Raw genomic sequence first — 13,518 nt, forward strand, 5'->3', positions numbered from 1 at the left:
TCTGGCTAAATCTTTTCAGTAGCCTTCATTCTAGTCTACCACATTATCTATTTTCATGTTGATTGTCTGATTTATTTTTTTTCTTACACCAGTTTGTCATAAATAAAAACTAAATAACTGCTTTTAAAAATTGCAGTTCGTTGAAATAAAAGGAAGTGTTTTCAAGAAGTTTGAGAAGAACAATCTCTTTCAAATGTCCAATAGCGGTATGTATGGCTATGCTAATTGGGAAAAAATGTGAAATAAGAGGCTGATTATTATTGAATATTAATGCCAGAACAGCTTTATCTCAATAAATCTGAGGTCTTCCATTTTACTGTTTGGCTCAGTGGGATGAAAATGGAATTCCACCTTTAAGAGCACAGTATTGTTCTTGAGGAAAAATATTTCAAGTGACTGGCTGTTGCTTGAGGTACTGACCCAAGCTTAGTACGCAGTCAATAGCTTGTTATATACAGATTTAAAATTTAAGTTTATGCTGTTGAGAACATCCAAACTTGTAAATCCCTGAAATCTTTTGCCTTTTCAAGAAGTTCACTTGTAGTATGCTGCGCTGACAGAGGTCACAGAGTGCGTGCTGACAGTCATGGGGATGCTTCAGAAATGCCATTTTTAAAATGAATAGTAATAATGTAAAGATGACATGAAATCGTTGGCTTAAGAACTAAAGTCTTACCAAAATTTCATGTACAGGAAGAAAAAAGTGAAGCAAACTGTATGGATCAGGCTACTAAATGAGAAAAACTGCCTAGTCTGGGAAGTCGCATCATAAGACTTCATCTCAGATTTCCTTGCTTTTCTGATAGCGTTTTTACGGTTCTAATATCTGAGTAGATAGCATCCAGAACTGTCAAGGTGGCAGTATAAAAGACTCAGGAGCAGTCTTCTAAAGAGGGCTCTGTAGTTGGCTTGAAAGCCTTTTTTTTTTTCAATCCTGGATCAAATCTATGGCATGGGTTGGTGTTTTATCTCTGTTTTTGCACCAGGAGATGGTGATTCTTTTTGGGTTAGATGAGAAAGGCACAGAAGTCAGCAAAAAAGATAACTATATTTTAACTTATTAATATAGGCAGTAGCAAGTTGCAAAATCTTATGTCTCTTCTGATGCTCAGAAATCCGAGTTGATGCAGTATTGGGGTTGGGTTGACAAAGAGATTCTGTCTGGTGGAGTTTCCCTCTCAAATTTGATCAAATGATTTGTGGAAAAGATTGTCTAATCTAAAATGTGGTAAATAAAACCATAGAAAGAATATGTATCCATGTATGTAGGTAAATGTTTGTTTGGAGTTGACATCTTTTTTTTTTTAACTAGATATAAAAGAGAGGTTCACCAATTATGTGCTGCTACTAATTGTATGTCTAAGAAATATGGAACAGTTCTCATGGAATCCAGGTAAGTAAAGTAGTAGAAAAACAAAATGGAAAACAAGAAAATCCTGTGCTGTTATAATGAAATTCATAATTAAATATTAAATCAACATTGACTAAAATATAGGTTTTATTTTAATAAAATTATTACAACGTTAATGGTCATGAGCCTGGATCTTTGTGGTGTATTTTTCTTGAGCGTTACTTCTCTACCTAAATGTTCACTTACAAGTTTCAAACTGTAAGTGCTATCCAGTATGCATGAAGGTATTCTAGTCAAGATAAAGCTTCATAATGTCAGGGCTTTAGAAACTGATCCTAGTTGAGACATTAATTGTATAGCACTGATAAGTTTATAGAGCAGCCGTGAAATTCAAGGGGATTGGCACAGTACAGGCTAAGTGGTGATGTAAATTACAGACACTGCTTTGGGCACTTGAGGATTTTTGGCAGTTGATCAAAAGTCTTGTAATAGTCATTTTGTATACTGAGTCAAGTTAAATGGTCTAACCTATTTCTTCCCAATCTTCAGATCATCTTTGGGTGTTATTCCCAGATGTTTGCATGGTGGTTGCTTCAGAAATTGCAGTGGATATTGTGAAACATGCCTTTATTACGAAATTCAATGACATCACAGCAGATGTAGGTATCCTGTTTGACATGTTGAATGCTATTTTAAGTTTACTTTGCTATTTTTTTTATATTAAAATCAATTCAAGTACAGAAAATTAACAATTGTTATTTCCATACATAGGTGTAATTTGGGAAAGCTTGGTAATGTTTTGATCTTTAAAAGTTATTCATAAGTTTAATGTGTGCAAGAAACACATCTGCTCCTAAAGTAGCAGTTCCAGATCGATGAACTTTTTGAAAGTATTGTGTAGCAGTTCACATAATAACCGCAGTTCACATAACTGGCAGGTAATTTTGTGGTCACTAGTTGAGTTGAAAAAAAACAACAACACAGCAACAGTTTTGTGAGGCTGCTGAATTTCTGTTCTTGCATGTTAAAGGTGGAATCTGAAATCAGAAGTATTCTCCACTGTCCCTGCAGCACAAAAATGAAATTATTTATTATTTATTAGTTTTCCACCCCTATAATTTCATAGACCATATATTATGTAGCCCTTCCTTTGAGGTAGTAGATGAGATTAGTTTTTCCATAGTGTGGCATGATACATGGGTCATTTGTCCTGAGCAAAATGTGGATTCAAATGTGCTTGGTAAATTAGTGAAGAGATCTTAGCATTTCTTCACTGTTAAAACCACTTTTCAGGAAATGAGGTCAAGACTTGAAGCACTATCATTTCCAGCATCATTGAAATAACTATGTTGTATGGTGTGGAAACAAGTTTAATAGATGTACTTGATAAGCTCCCTTATGCCAGAGGCATTTATGGATGTCCTACTTTCATATAGAAAGGTCAAAGAAGAGAAATAATGAAGTCGTGGTAGCCACAAATGTAGCATGCTTCAGTATGCTGACACATCTTGGGGTGTGGAGGACAGTAGGTAACACTTTTGCAAAGTTTATTTAATGAACCTGGTAGTTTTTTTGTATGAAGGTCTAATGACTTGTTTGCTTGGTCAGACCTTGTCAGATGTTCTGTGCACCCACTGTGCAGGTTGTGCTGCAAATTATCCTTAAGATCAATGCTTTTCTGTCTTAATGTGTGGAACTGTTTTGAAAAGAGAAAGCTTCCTTCATCCTCCTGATACGTATTTCTTATTTTCAAGGGATCACTTGCTTAGTATGTAAGCAGGCTTGCTCATTTGTTTAATTTGATCCCACTGCTGTCCTTCATGTAGTTCAAAACAATCATGAATTGTAAGCAGAAAAGCAAACGTGATTCCTCATACTTTGTGGTGCTGTCTTCAAATTCAGTAAATGCTTTATAATGTCTCACTCCGTTCCAAAAGCTTTGCAGTCTTATTTGTTGTATATATACATCAGTTGACGTTACTACAGAATTGCAGGTTTATCTGATGAAGGATGCAGTTAAATCTCAGGAAGGGTGTTTGACTCCTTCAGTTTGTACATAAATGTTTATAATAATTTTATGGAAATATTAATCATTCTGTTGTTTCTGCAGAGTGTGCTAACGCATTAATCATGCATCTGATGTGCTGGATTTTTTCCAGGTCTACAGTGAGTACAGAGCCAGTCTTGCATTTGACCTTGTTAGCAGTCGACAGAAAAATGTAAGCCTGAAAATGAAGGCATTTTTTTTTTCTTGTATTAGCTATCATAATTGTTATAAAGGGATATAGGAATGTATACTTAGGTATAGCTAATCAGCTTGCACAGGTAGCTAGTATGTGGATATTTTTACTATGTGTGTTAGCGTTATTGCATGGGTGTTTACACAACACAGACGGCTTGTTTTTCATGAGTACTGTTTCTGATGCGCTATTTACAGCACACCTCTCCTGAATGAGTCTTTAACTATTCATGAGAGCTCTGGATGGATGCTCTATTTGTTAACTTGATTGTTTTCCTGGGTAGGTTCAATTGCTGTTGTTAAGAATGTATTAGGTGTACCTAATACAGAAGTTAGATACCATGCAAACAATTAATTGTCAATAATTTGTTAACAGAAGAAGTATTTTTTAGTTCTGAATACTTTATTCCTTCTCTGGATGATCTTCTGTGCAAAATGAGTGTCTATGCAATGCAACCCAACTTCATCATGGCTTACAATCCTGTATTAAAGGCTTCGTGCAGAGTAGTTGTGTTTTGAGAGTGCAAATGTAACCATTTTTAAAGAGTTTAAGGCAGTTATCCCAAACAATTGGGATAGGTATTTTAGAATGCTTTAAAACTGACAGTATGGTAACAGCTTTTTTTCCCTCTTCAGGGTTCTTCTTTATAATACTTGAGGATCAAAGTCAAACAAGGTCAAAGAGTTCTCTAAGCTTGAAATGATGTACAACTGAAATATTGTAGTGTGTTTGGGTTCCCTGTCCTAATTGTTGTAGAGACTTGTATTATCAACAGCAAGTCGAATATTTAGATCTCTAGAGCTGATTTTACCAGTCATGATAGCATTATCTTTTTTTTGTCTGAGTACAGATACCTGCATTTGCATTTCAGAATGTGAATCTTTACACTTTATACCACTACAGTGTTTGTCAACATAGATTGATTCTTACATAGAGGATGTACCAAGCTAAAATGAGATCTTTTTTTTTTTTTTTTTTTTCTTTTTCTAGGCCTATACAGATTATAGTGACTCAGTTTCCAGAAGAATGGGTTTTATTCCTCTTCCACTGGCTGTTTTAGTAAGTTGTACATTTCCTATCAGTTTTCTATCAGTAAGATCTTTGTTGAGAATATGCTTGTGAGATGGCTAGCTCATTTTGATGTTTTGAGGACAGAACAATTTCCTTAGTTAACTGAAGGGACGCTACAAGGTTGAGTTAGGCTTCGGTATAACCTGTACTGCATATTAGTTTCACGAATGTGTTAGTGAGTATCAGCCTTTCCTAAAAAGTTGAATACATATTAAATTTGTAGAGCTCATCAGCACTTTGATTGCTGCAGTGGAGTTAAAGTACATCTGTGGTTATTAAACATCTATTCCTTTTGGCAACTATCCTGTTCGTTCATTCAGAAAAGTCAAAGCAGCTGGTTGCCAGAAGGTTAGTAGTAATGTGCTGGGCTTTTTAGGTTCTTACAGGAGTCCTTGTGGTTGTCCCTATAATGGTATGTTCAGTAGCTGTTTGCTTTTCTCGGGAGCACTATACTTCTGAGCTGTTATTGAATACATGACTCTGAAGGGTCTGACCCTGTCACATGGACATGCTACTATAAAATGAAACACTTTGTTATTGCTATTACATCCATGTGCTGTCTGTTCTGAATTAAATATTACACAATGTTTTCTGTAAGTAGTTTCTGTGATGATATTGGGAACACGTACTTACTTTGCAAGCAAATATGTTAATTCATAATTTCCCTTGAAGACTGTCTTAGTGAATTAATTTTAAATGTAATTTTTTTTTCTATAGAGATGGGGGAGGGGTAATACTATTTACAAGCTTTGCCTGTTTCTTATCCAGGATTTTTTAAAAAGAAAAAACTATAATCATAAAAATTAATAAAGCACATCCAGAAAGAACTGAAATGCCTTTTTCAAGTTAATTAGATGTTATCCTTGATAGTAACAATTTTGAATACAAACTGAAACATTTTGCTAAGTTGGAGCTCTAACTGTGAAATACTGACATTAATAGCAGAATTGAGGACCTTCTTTCATTCTAATTTGGGATTTGTGGCCCTAGTCCACAAAACACATTTATTTTCATGATGTTCGTATCTTGTGAAACGCTGTAATTCTTTTACCACATCAGCTCTTCTTGATTAAGTCAACTTCTCGTTCTTGATTTTTAGGGATGCTTTTTCATTTGTTATCTTACTAGAAACCATTGTTGAAATAAGAACTAATCATAGAATGGTTTGGGTTGGAAGGGACCCTTAAGACTATCTTGTTTCAGCCCTCCTGCTATAGGCAGGGACACTTTCCATTAGACCAGGTAGCTCAAAGCCCAGTCCAGCCTGGCTTTGAATGCTCCCGGGGTGGAGGGCATCCACAACCTCTCTGGACAACCTGTTCCAGTGTCTTACCACTCTCACAGTAAGGAATTTTTTCCTAGTATGTAGCCTAAGTTGATCCTCTTCCCTCTGTAGTTTTAGCAGAGTTGCATCTAGATGCTGATATGGTATTTATTTAAGCCAAATTGTCGAGTAGTCAGCACAGTCAAGGGGATCATTAGAATAAGTTACTATTAAAATATTTTTTTTCTATTTTTGTCTTGTATTTACCCAATATGCAGTTTGTTAGAATATTCTGTTAATTGTATGCTGCATGTTATAACTATTTAACTTTTATTCTTTAAACAGCTCATGAGAGTCGTAACAAGCTCAATAAAAGTTCAAGGAGTCTTAGCCTATGTCTGTGTTGTGCTCTTCTACTGTGGGTAAGTAAATGCACACAATCAGAGTATTTAGCATTATGTAGTCAGATGTGTGGGGGGGAAAAACTTCTGTTGATACATCTGGCTATACATATAAACACTGTTTATGTCGAATAGAAGAATATGTAAAATGCTTCTGCTAATAAAGTGAGTTTGAAAAAGATTAGTCCCTAAGTATCATAAATGTATTTGAGGATTGTAGCCTTCAGTGAGCAATCTAATAATGAAAATAATGAATGGAAAGGTAGCGGAAGGAATCTTACACAGTGGGGTAGCATTTGTTTCTTGTCATAAAAGGAGAAACTGAATTTGAAGGGATCATCTTACTTGAAGTTTTTCCCCAGAATACATCATATTCCCCCTAAAGCACCAGCCCCCGGTCATCATGTTCATGCTGTGATATACTAAGCTCAGCACCTTTATAATGCAGAATGTTGTGGTGTTTTGTTTGTTTGTTTTACCATTCCACTGCTTCTGTCCTGGAATTTTCTCTGTCTCTGTAGCTAGGAGGATGGAGGAAAGAAAGAAGTACAGTGATTAACATACAGGATAAAACACTGTTCTTTGAAGGCATAGTTGCTAGTCTGTGGGGAAGCTGCAGTGTGTAGTCAAGGACAAGTACATTTGGTTGAACAAGGGACAATTGTAGAATGGGGAAAGAGGCAACAATGAGGGCTTTCTTTGGAGATTTGGACCAAAACCATTTTGTTGGGCTGTGTTCAAGCCTAGTATTGGGAAGTTAAACTTCTACAAATAAAACACAAAACTTGTGGTTTAATTTTTCCTTACTAAAGAACACACTGTGGTTTCCATCATTACTTCAAAACATGATATCAACACCTACTGTCTCTGGACAAAAGCGTATATTAGATTTAAAAAAACAAATGTAGGACTGAATTTTTGTTATATTTAAAACTCAGTAAGATAAACTAAAAAATTAGGGGAACTTCTCAACTCTGTTTCTGCAAAATCTGCCCTGATAACCAAATAGAATTATAGAATCATGGTATTCAGCTTGTATAAGATAATTGCGGTTGCTTGGATACTAAAATGTTTCTTCTCAGTACTGAAATGGTCTACACTGTTTGTTCTTTCATTTCTCTAAATTACTTCTAAAAAGAAATGCATTACATAAAACTTCCTTAATGGGATGTACTTTGCTTTTTGTCTGACAAACTGTGATTACATTGATGCTGTCAGATATGGTGATGTTCTGCTCAGGTGTGCTTGGGCCACTTCAGGATTAAGCAGTCACACCATTCCATGGATTTTCATTCATGAACGTTTACTTATTCTCAGATCTTCCTTTTAGTCTGTTAGCATTGCTCATAATAAAGAGATTCTCAGATTTTTACTCAACTTCATGCCATGAATCAGTGACAACAGAAAAGGAATCTGCCATCAACTGTGCTGTATCACCATGAGTGCAGTGCTGCCCCTTGTCTTTTGTCATACCAAAAAGGATGATTAATCTGTAATTCATGGATGCTGAATGTTTGTCATCTTGTTTCCAAGTCAGCTACCAGTTTGTCTGAGTACACTTAAGGTTACAGACTTACCAGTAATGCAGTTTACTTCTAGATGTCTTCTGAAGGGGCAAAGAAGTTTTTTTCTATGTGCTGAACCTGAAACAAAATATTAAGAAAATTAACTTTTCATCTTACTGCTGAAGGATTTAGTTTCTCAGTTAATTTTTTCAAGATAGCAGTAATCATATGCAGTTATTTCAATATTCATACTTGATAATGCATATATTTAAATCGATCCTTTTATTTTTCCAGGTTAATATCCCTAAAAGTCCTTAACAGTATTGTATTGCTGGGGAAATCATGTCAGTATGTAAAGGAAGCAAAAATGGAAGAGAAATTATTCAATCCTGTCCCGAGTGCCTCTGCAGGGAAGCCAGCTGGCAAACCACAAAGCATGTTTAAATCTACCCATGGTAAGTTTGAATGTGTCGTTCTGTTTTCAGCTGGAATTAAAATCATATTCAAACTAAATCCAATATTAAACCAGATGTGTGCTGCTGTTTGTCAGGTTTGTACAGGTTTGTACTAATTGTACAGTATTGCAGGTGTAAGCACGTCTGCAAATAGAGTCGTAGACTTGGCCCAGGTTGGAAAAGACCTCAGAGATCAAGTCCAACCACAGCCTAACCATAGTACCCTACCTTTGTGTTACCTTTAGTTCATGAATCATCTTTTGCTTGTAAATACTCCCAGTTCTAATTTAAAAGAAAAACAAATCCTACCCTGATACAGTGGAGGTGATAGAAAAATCAGTGTTACACAAGTAAATAATTTACGTGTAATCTCTGGTAGTGCTGAAGCGTAATAAAGAAACATTCCATTCATTATGGAAATGAATGTAAAACGTGATTCAATATAGTCATAACTATTTATAATTCTAATGAACACACGAATGAAGAGCTTTATGAAATCTAGATAGGATTTTCAAGCACTGTTTCAAGCATGTGCAGAGTGGCTTCTTCATATAGGTCCTCAGCATTGGTGGTTAATAAGTAATTGGTCTGAGGCATTCCGTTATATTCCTGTGACAAGTTATAGAAGAAAAAAGAAACTCGGATTGTTTCAGTCATCAGAGTTGGATCATTTATCTTCTGCATAGAGTTCAGTGAGAGCCCTGGAGATCTTAACAGTCAGGTGTTTATTGTGTTCACTCTTCTGCTTGCCAAAGACTTGAACAGCTTGAAATGTAAGTCATCAGAGTATCTTGCCAGCAGTAGCAGAGTTAATAATCTGTTGGTGCTTTAGTTACGATTCCCTTTATCTCAGCTGTGTCAAGTGACATCAGGCTGAAACAAGGTGCAGACATTTCCAAATAGCTTAAATTTATGGAGCTGCTTTAGTTTCAGTGTAAAAGAATGTGATATGAATTGGTCTGAATGCCTTTTGCCTTTCATTAGAGAACTGTATATCATACAGATGCTAATGTTTTAATTAAACATTCTAAGACTACACTTGGATATGAGGTTTAATAGGCTGTGCTTAGAGTGACCCTTAAAGTAAATGAATCCTGAAGAGTATTTTTGACTGAAACAGCAGGAATTGTACCAGGCTGGTCAGCAGTAATGCTTATTTCCTCAAATTTATAATTAAAAGTAGCAACTAAAAAACTCCCATTTTATTTAGAATTTCTTAACTTCCATCAGTGATGGGGAGGCTTAATTTTTGGTCATTTTTCAGTTTTTCATACCCTCTTGCAACTTTATATGTATTAGAAACCTCAATTACATTTAAGAATGATTTCACCTTCCTCAGCTTGTGTGTCTCTGTCATTACTACTGAACTCTGCAGTATTGATTAATCCTTGTGCCTCACTTACCGAGTCTTTTCCATGTATTCTCTCTGCTCATTTCTTGCTAGAATAAGTGTAAGGTAGTGAATAAATTAACTGAGTCTAATTTCTGTCAGCCTACAACATAAGTCAGCTTTTCTCCTGAAGCTGCTTGGGCAGAAAATGCCTTTGTAACAAAGAGCTACCATTGGAGTAACTTCTCCCCTTTGAGGCAAGCTTAGTACCTTTGACTTGCATAGTACTGTGATGGGTAATTGTTTACCTTCAAACAGTAGAGCACTGCCATTCTGTCAAATAATTTTTCATTGGATCATTTTGCAGAACTCTCCCAACACTGGTCAGATTTCTTCAGATTCCTTTCAATTCTCAGTTAAGAAGGGCGAGTAAATAAGGAAGTTTGACTTCATTGTTACTTGTGTTTGCATTTTAATATTTCTCTATTTTTAACAAAATATGGAAATAGTACACTGCTGTTTCTCACTAAATACCTTAAGCTGTTAGGACCAGTGATCAATTCCAATGAAGTAAGAGGCAGGAATAGAAATAGCTTTAGTAGTACTGCTTTCAGCTCTGCATGAGTCACTTAATCATCCCAAGAGAAACCAGGTTTACTGTACATATGTTGAGGATTAGACACATCTAATTCATTCCACAGAGTTTCCTTTTATTATCTCAGTGGGGAATACTCGTATGACTCTCACAGTGACTGTCAGAAATCTTCTTGTTGAAGCAAACAAAAATAGACTGCACAACAATGCAGTCGGACTTCTGGCTACTTATTGCAGCATACAAAAGGGTTCAATAAAACATCTGCTTATGCTCTTATTTCTTATCTAAACTTCTTTAGAATTCAATTTTTATCCTTTACCATATTAGAAAAAAGCATTCTTGTTCATCACTGTACTTATGTTAAAACTAAGAAGAGACAGTGGTTTAGTTATTACCTGACTTCCACAAAACATTTTTCTGTCACTCTTACTTCTTTTGATAGATTGCACTTTTCCAGGACTGCTTTGGATGAACCTTGGTGTTAAAGATGCATCAGTATATCTGTGCTATATTCATGATTATCTTTGTTTTCTCTTCCAACAGGGTTTTCCACGGATGAAAATGGATCTACGTCAGTTACCAATCAGCCTGTGCATCAGAAAGACAGTCCACCATCTTTACTTGTAACAAGCAATTCCGATCAATTCCTGACAACTCCTGATGGAGAAGAAAAAGATATAAGCCAGGACAGTTCAGAATTAAAACACAGGTCTTCGAAGAAAGACTTGCTGGAGATAGACAGGTTTACTATTTGTGGAAACAGAATTGACTAAGTTTCTTTAATCAATGTGCTGAGGATACTGAGCTGTTGGGACAGAAGATGCTACCAGAACGGACAGTTGCCCAAAAAGGCACATAAATATTTATTTAAAAACTTAAATTATTAATGGCAAAAAAAGATATTAATTTCTTTCTACAGGTATCCTGGCTTGGCATCGGGTCAGGTTAACTTGCCTCTTGGAAAATGTGGTGGATCATGAGTCTCTAGCCTGGCGGCAGAGCTGCAGTATCACTTGTCTGGAAAATAGACTGAAAAAAAGAGCATAATCCTGTTCTGCACTATGAAACCTCGCTTCCAGAACATACTACTTTTTGTGAAGGTTCTTCCAGTGTAAAGATGCTCCTGGAAGTCTATGACAGCATGACAGGAAACTTGCCTTTCCAGTTATCTTGTTTTATTAAACATCTGCAAAGAGAATTCAAAACTTGTGCTTATTTCAGCATTCAGTATTGGCACATAAAACATTAAGTCAGGATAGTTATTCTTATTAACAGAAAAAATCTTTACAAGGTGTATCTGAACTAATCAGAATAAAAAATTGCCGTTAAATGAAAGATTTACTGCATACTATTTAATCAAAATACCAAACACCCAGGAAAGATCTCAAATACAAAATACAATGAAGGTCCTGCATAACTGGGCAAATATGAAGTATAATCGCTTGTTGTGTTCAGCTGTGTGTCCTGCAAGACAAATTATTTATAAAAGTATTTTTAAAAGCTCAGGATTTTTTTCTTGCTGTAGGAAAAAAAATAATAAAGGGGAGTACGTATATATGTTGAGGAATGATTGTGTTATTTGGGATTGAATGAATGGCATTGATACAACAGAGAAGAATATCACACTGCTTTTTTTTTTTTTGTCTGTTTAACTGCTAAGAATGACATCCTTGTATTAACTTGCCTGAGAATATGCTTGTAAAAGCACATACTGACAATCAAATCAGAATTATCCATTTTATTTGATTGGTTTTAGCCAAACTCACATAGGTGAACTAACTATGAAGTGCATTTGAGCTTTACAATGCATCTTACTTTCTCATGTGAGGAGCAACTGTGGGAGAGTTGATGAAAGGGGGTTTGGAAACCTGAAACCGAGAATGAAATACATTTCCTATCTAAACTTAGTCCTCAAAAGAGACCCTGTGTCACATGTCATTGAAACACAGCATTAACTGCAAATGTCTTTCAGGTATTTAAGTAAGCACCAGTTTACTTTCTAAGGAAAAGGATCGTACTAATACTTCAGTGCTGAACAAATTATGACAACATTTATCTTTCACCGTTTCACAGTTTGTCGTAGAAAAGCTGGAGTTTATTTAATTGATGAATATAAAATGTGAGTATCATGTATCTGCTAATCCCTGAAACTTGCAGGACTACAGTCGTTCAGCAAATGGAGACAACAGTGCGGAACTGTGAGGTATGTGAGCAGGCCTGGCAATGAGGTGGCTTTGCCATACAGGTTACTCTGGTCTGCTCTGATGGAAGCTTCTTCCTGCAGTCTGTCAAACTCTCCACTCCTATTGAGAGTGGATGGTGTGCTGGCCAAGATCTGTGGTGGCTGTTCAGGGAAGGAAAAAAAAAAAAAAAAGATGATTTGTTCTGGAAAACATGTGAAATCCATAATTTTGGATGTATTTTATACTAATTGGAGATGTTCACATATTGAAATTCAGATTATCTGTCAATTTGGTGTATTTTATTTCTGAGTTATTTAGCAGTTGCTAAAGAAAGCTTGGAATTGCTTTCATATTTTTTTTTATGTTGAATGACATTCTGTATCAATTTTATAAGTGCATCTTGTGTGAAACTCAATAAATTCAATTTTGTAATATTTGTTTAAAAAAGGAAAAGTACAGTGTCAACATTTCTTTGTTAGTATTCATAGTTGGTTAATTTGCAGAGTATTTACTGTACGGTGAAAGGATAACAGCTAACAACTCTAAAGCCAAGGGATGGCCCAGGTCCACATGTTGGGAGCCTTTGTTGCTTTGTTTTTACTATTCATTTGTAATGTGTAGACCCCAGAGCAGCATAGCTGGGCTTCTGAATATGGGAATTATATCTGCCTTTGGAGCGTGTGTGTGATGCTGATGTTGGTCACTTAGAAATCAAACTAATTCAGAGGTAATACCTGAGGTATTGGAGTGAAGGATATTGCGAATGCAACACTCTGTTCAGCCCTCTAGAAGTGGTGAGGGCCCAACTGGGCATGAATCTTCATCCTCTTGCTCCAAACTCTCTAATTGTTCTCGTGTTCCTGGGTGTATTTAATGAGTGGTTAAATCCAGAGTGTATTTAATGGCTGGTTGCAGCTTCATCCCTGACCCTGGCTGGGTCTCTCAGGGCCACCAGTGGCTTGTTGGGGGTGGGCTGGGTGAGGGAGGCAAAATGTGAGGACTAAATTACTGGTCTTATAAATATAGTACTTTTCTGTAACTTTTCTGTTAACTTTTAATTTTTAATTTCTGTAACTTTTCAAGAAAAGCTTTGTCTTCACAGTAGAATAAGAGACTGGAGGAT

At 35.9% G+C, this 13,518-nt stretch overlaps 1 protein-coding gene across 13 annotated transcripts in view; it reads left to right on the forward strand.

Annotated features, from left to right (window-relative positions):
• Nucleotides 1-12,848, forward strand: part of TAPT1 (transmembrane anterior posterior transformation 1) — a 35,172-nt gene extending 22,324 nt beyond the window's left edge. For all 13 annotated transcript variants that reach the window (XM_015862784.2, XM_085545706.1, XM_015862786.2 and 10 more), the window contains 8 exons: nucleotides 137-206; nucleotides 1,313-1,393; nucleotides 1,901-2,010; nucleotides 3,511-3,570; nucleotides 4,582-4,650; nucleotides 6,272-6,348; nucleotides 8,127-8,287; nucleotides 10,756-12,848. In XM_015862784.2, coding sequence (XP_015718270.2) covers nucleotides 137-206; nucleotides 1,313-1,393; nucleotides 1,901-2,010; nucleotides 3,511-3,570; nucleotides 4,582-4,650; nucleotides 6,272-6,348; nucleotides 8,127-8,287; nucleotides 10,756-10,985 — 858 coding nt within the window. In that variant the 3' untranslated portion in view covers nucleotides 10,986-12,848. The remainder of the gene's footprint in view (nucleotides 1-136; nucleotides 207-1,312; nucleotides 1,394-1,900; nucleotides 2,011-3,510; nucleotides 3,571-4,581; nucleotides 4,651-6,271; nucleotides 6,349-8,126; nucleotides 8,288-10,755) is intronic.
• Nucleotides 12,849-13,518: the final 670 nt, after the last annotated feature.

The sequence above is a fragment of the Coturnix japonica genome, chromosome 4 (genome assembly GCF_054131305.1).
Source record: "Coturnix japonica strain WE chromosome 4, WE-NBRP24, whole genome shotgun sequence".
Lineage (NCBI taxonomy): Eukaryota > Metazoa > Chordata > Aves > Galliformes > Phasianidae > Coturnix > Coturnix japonica.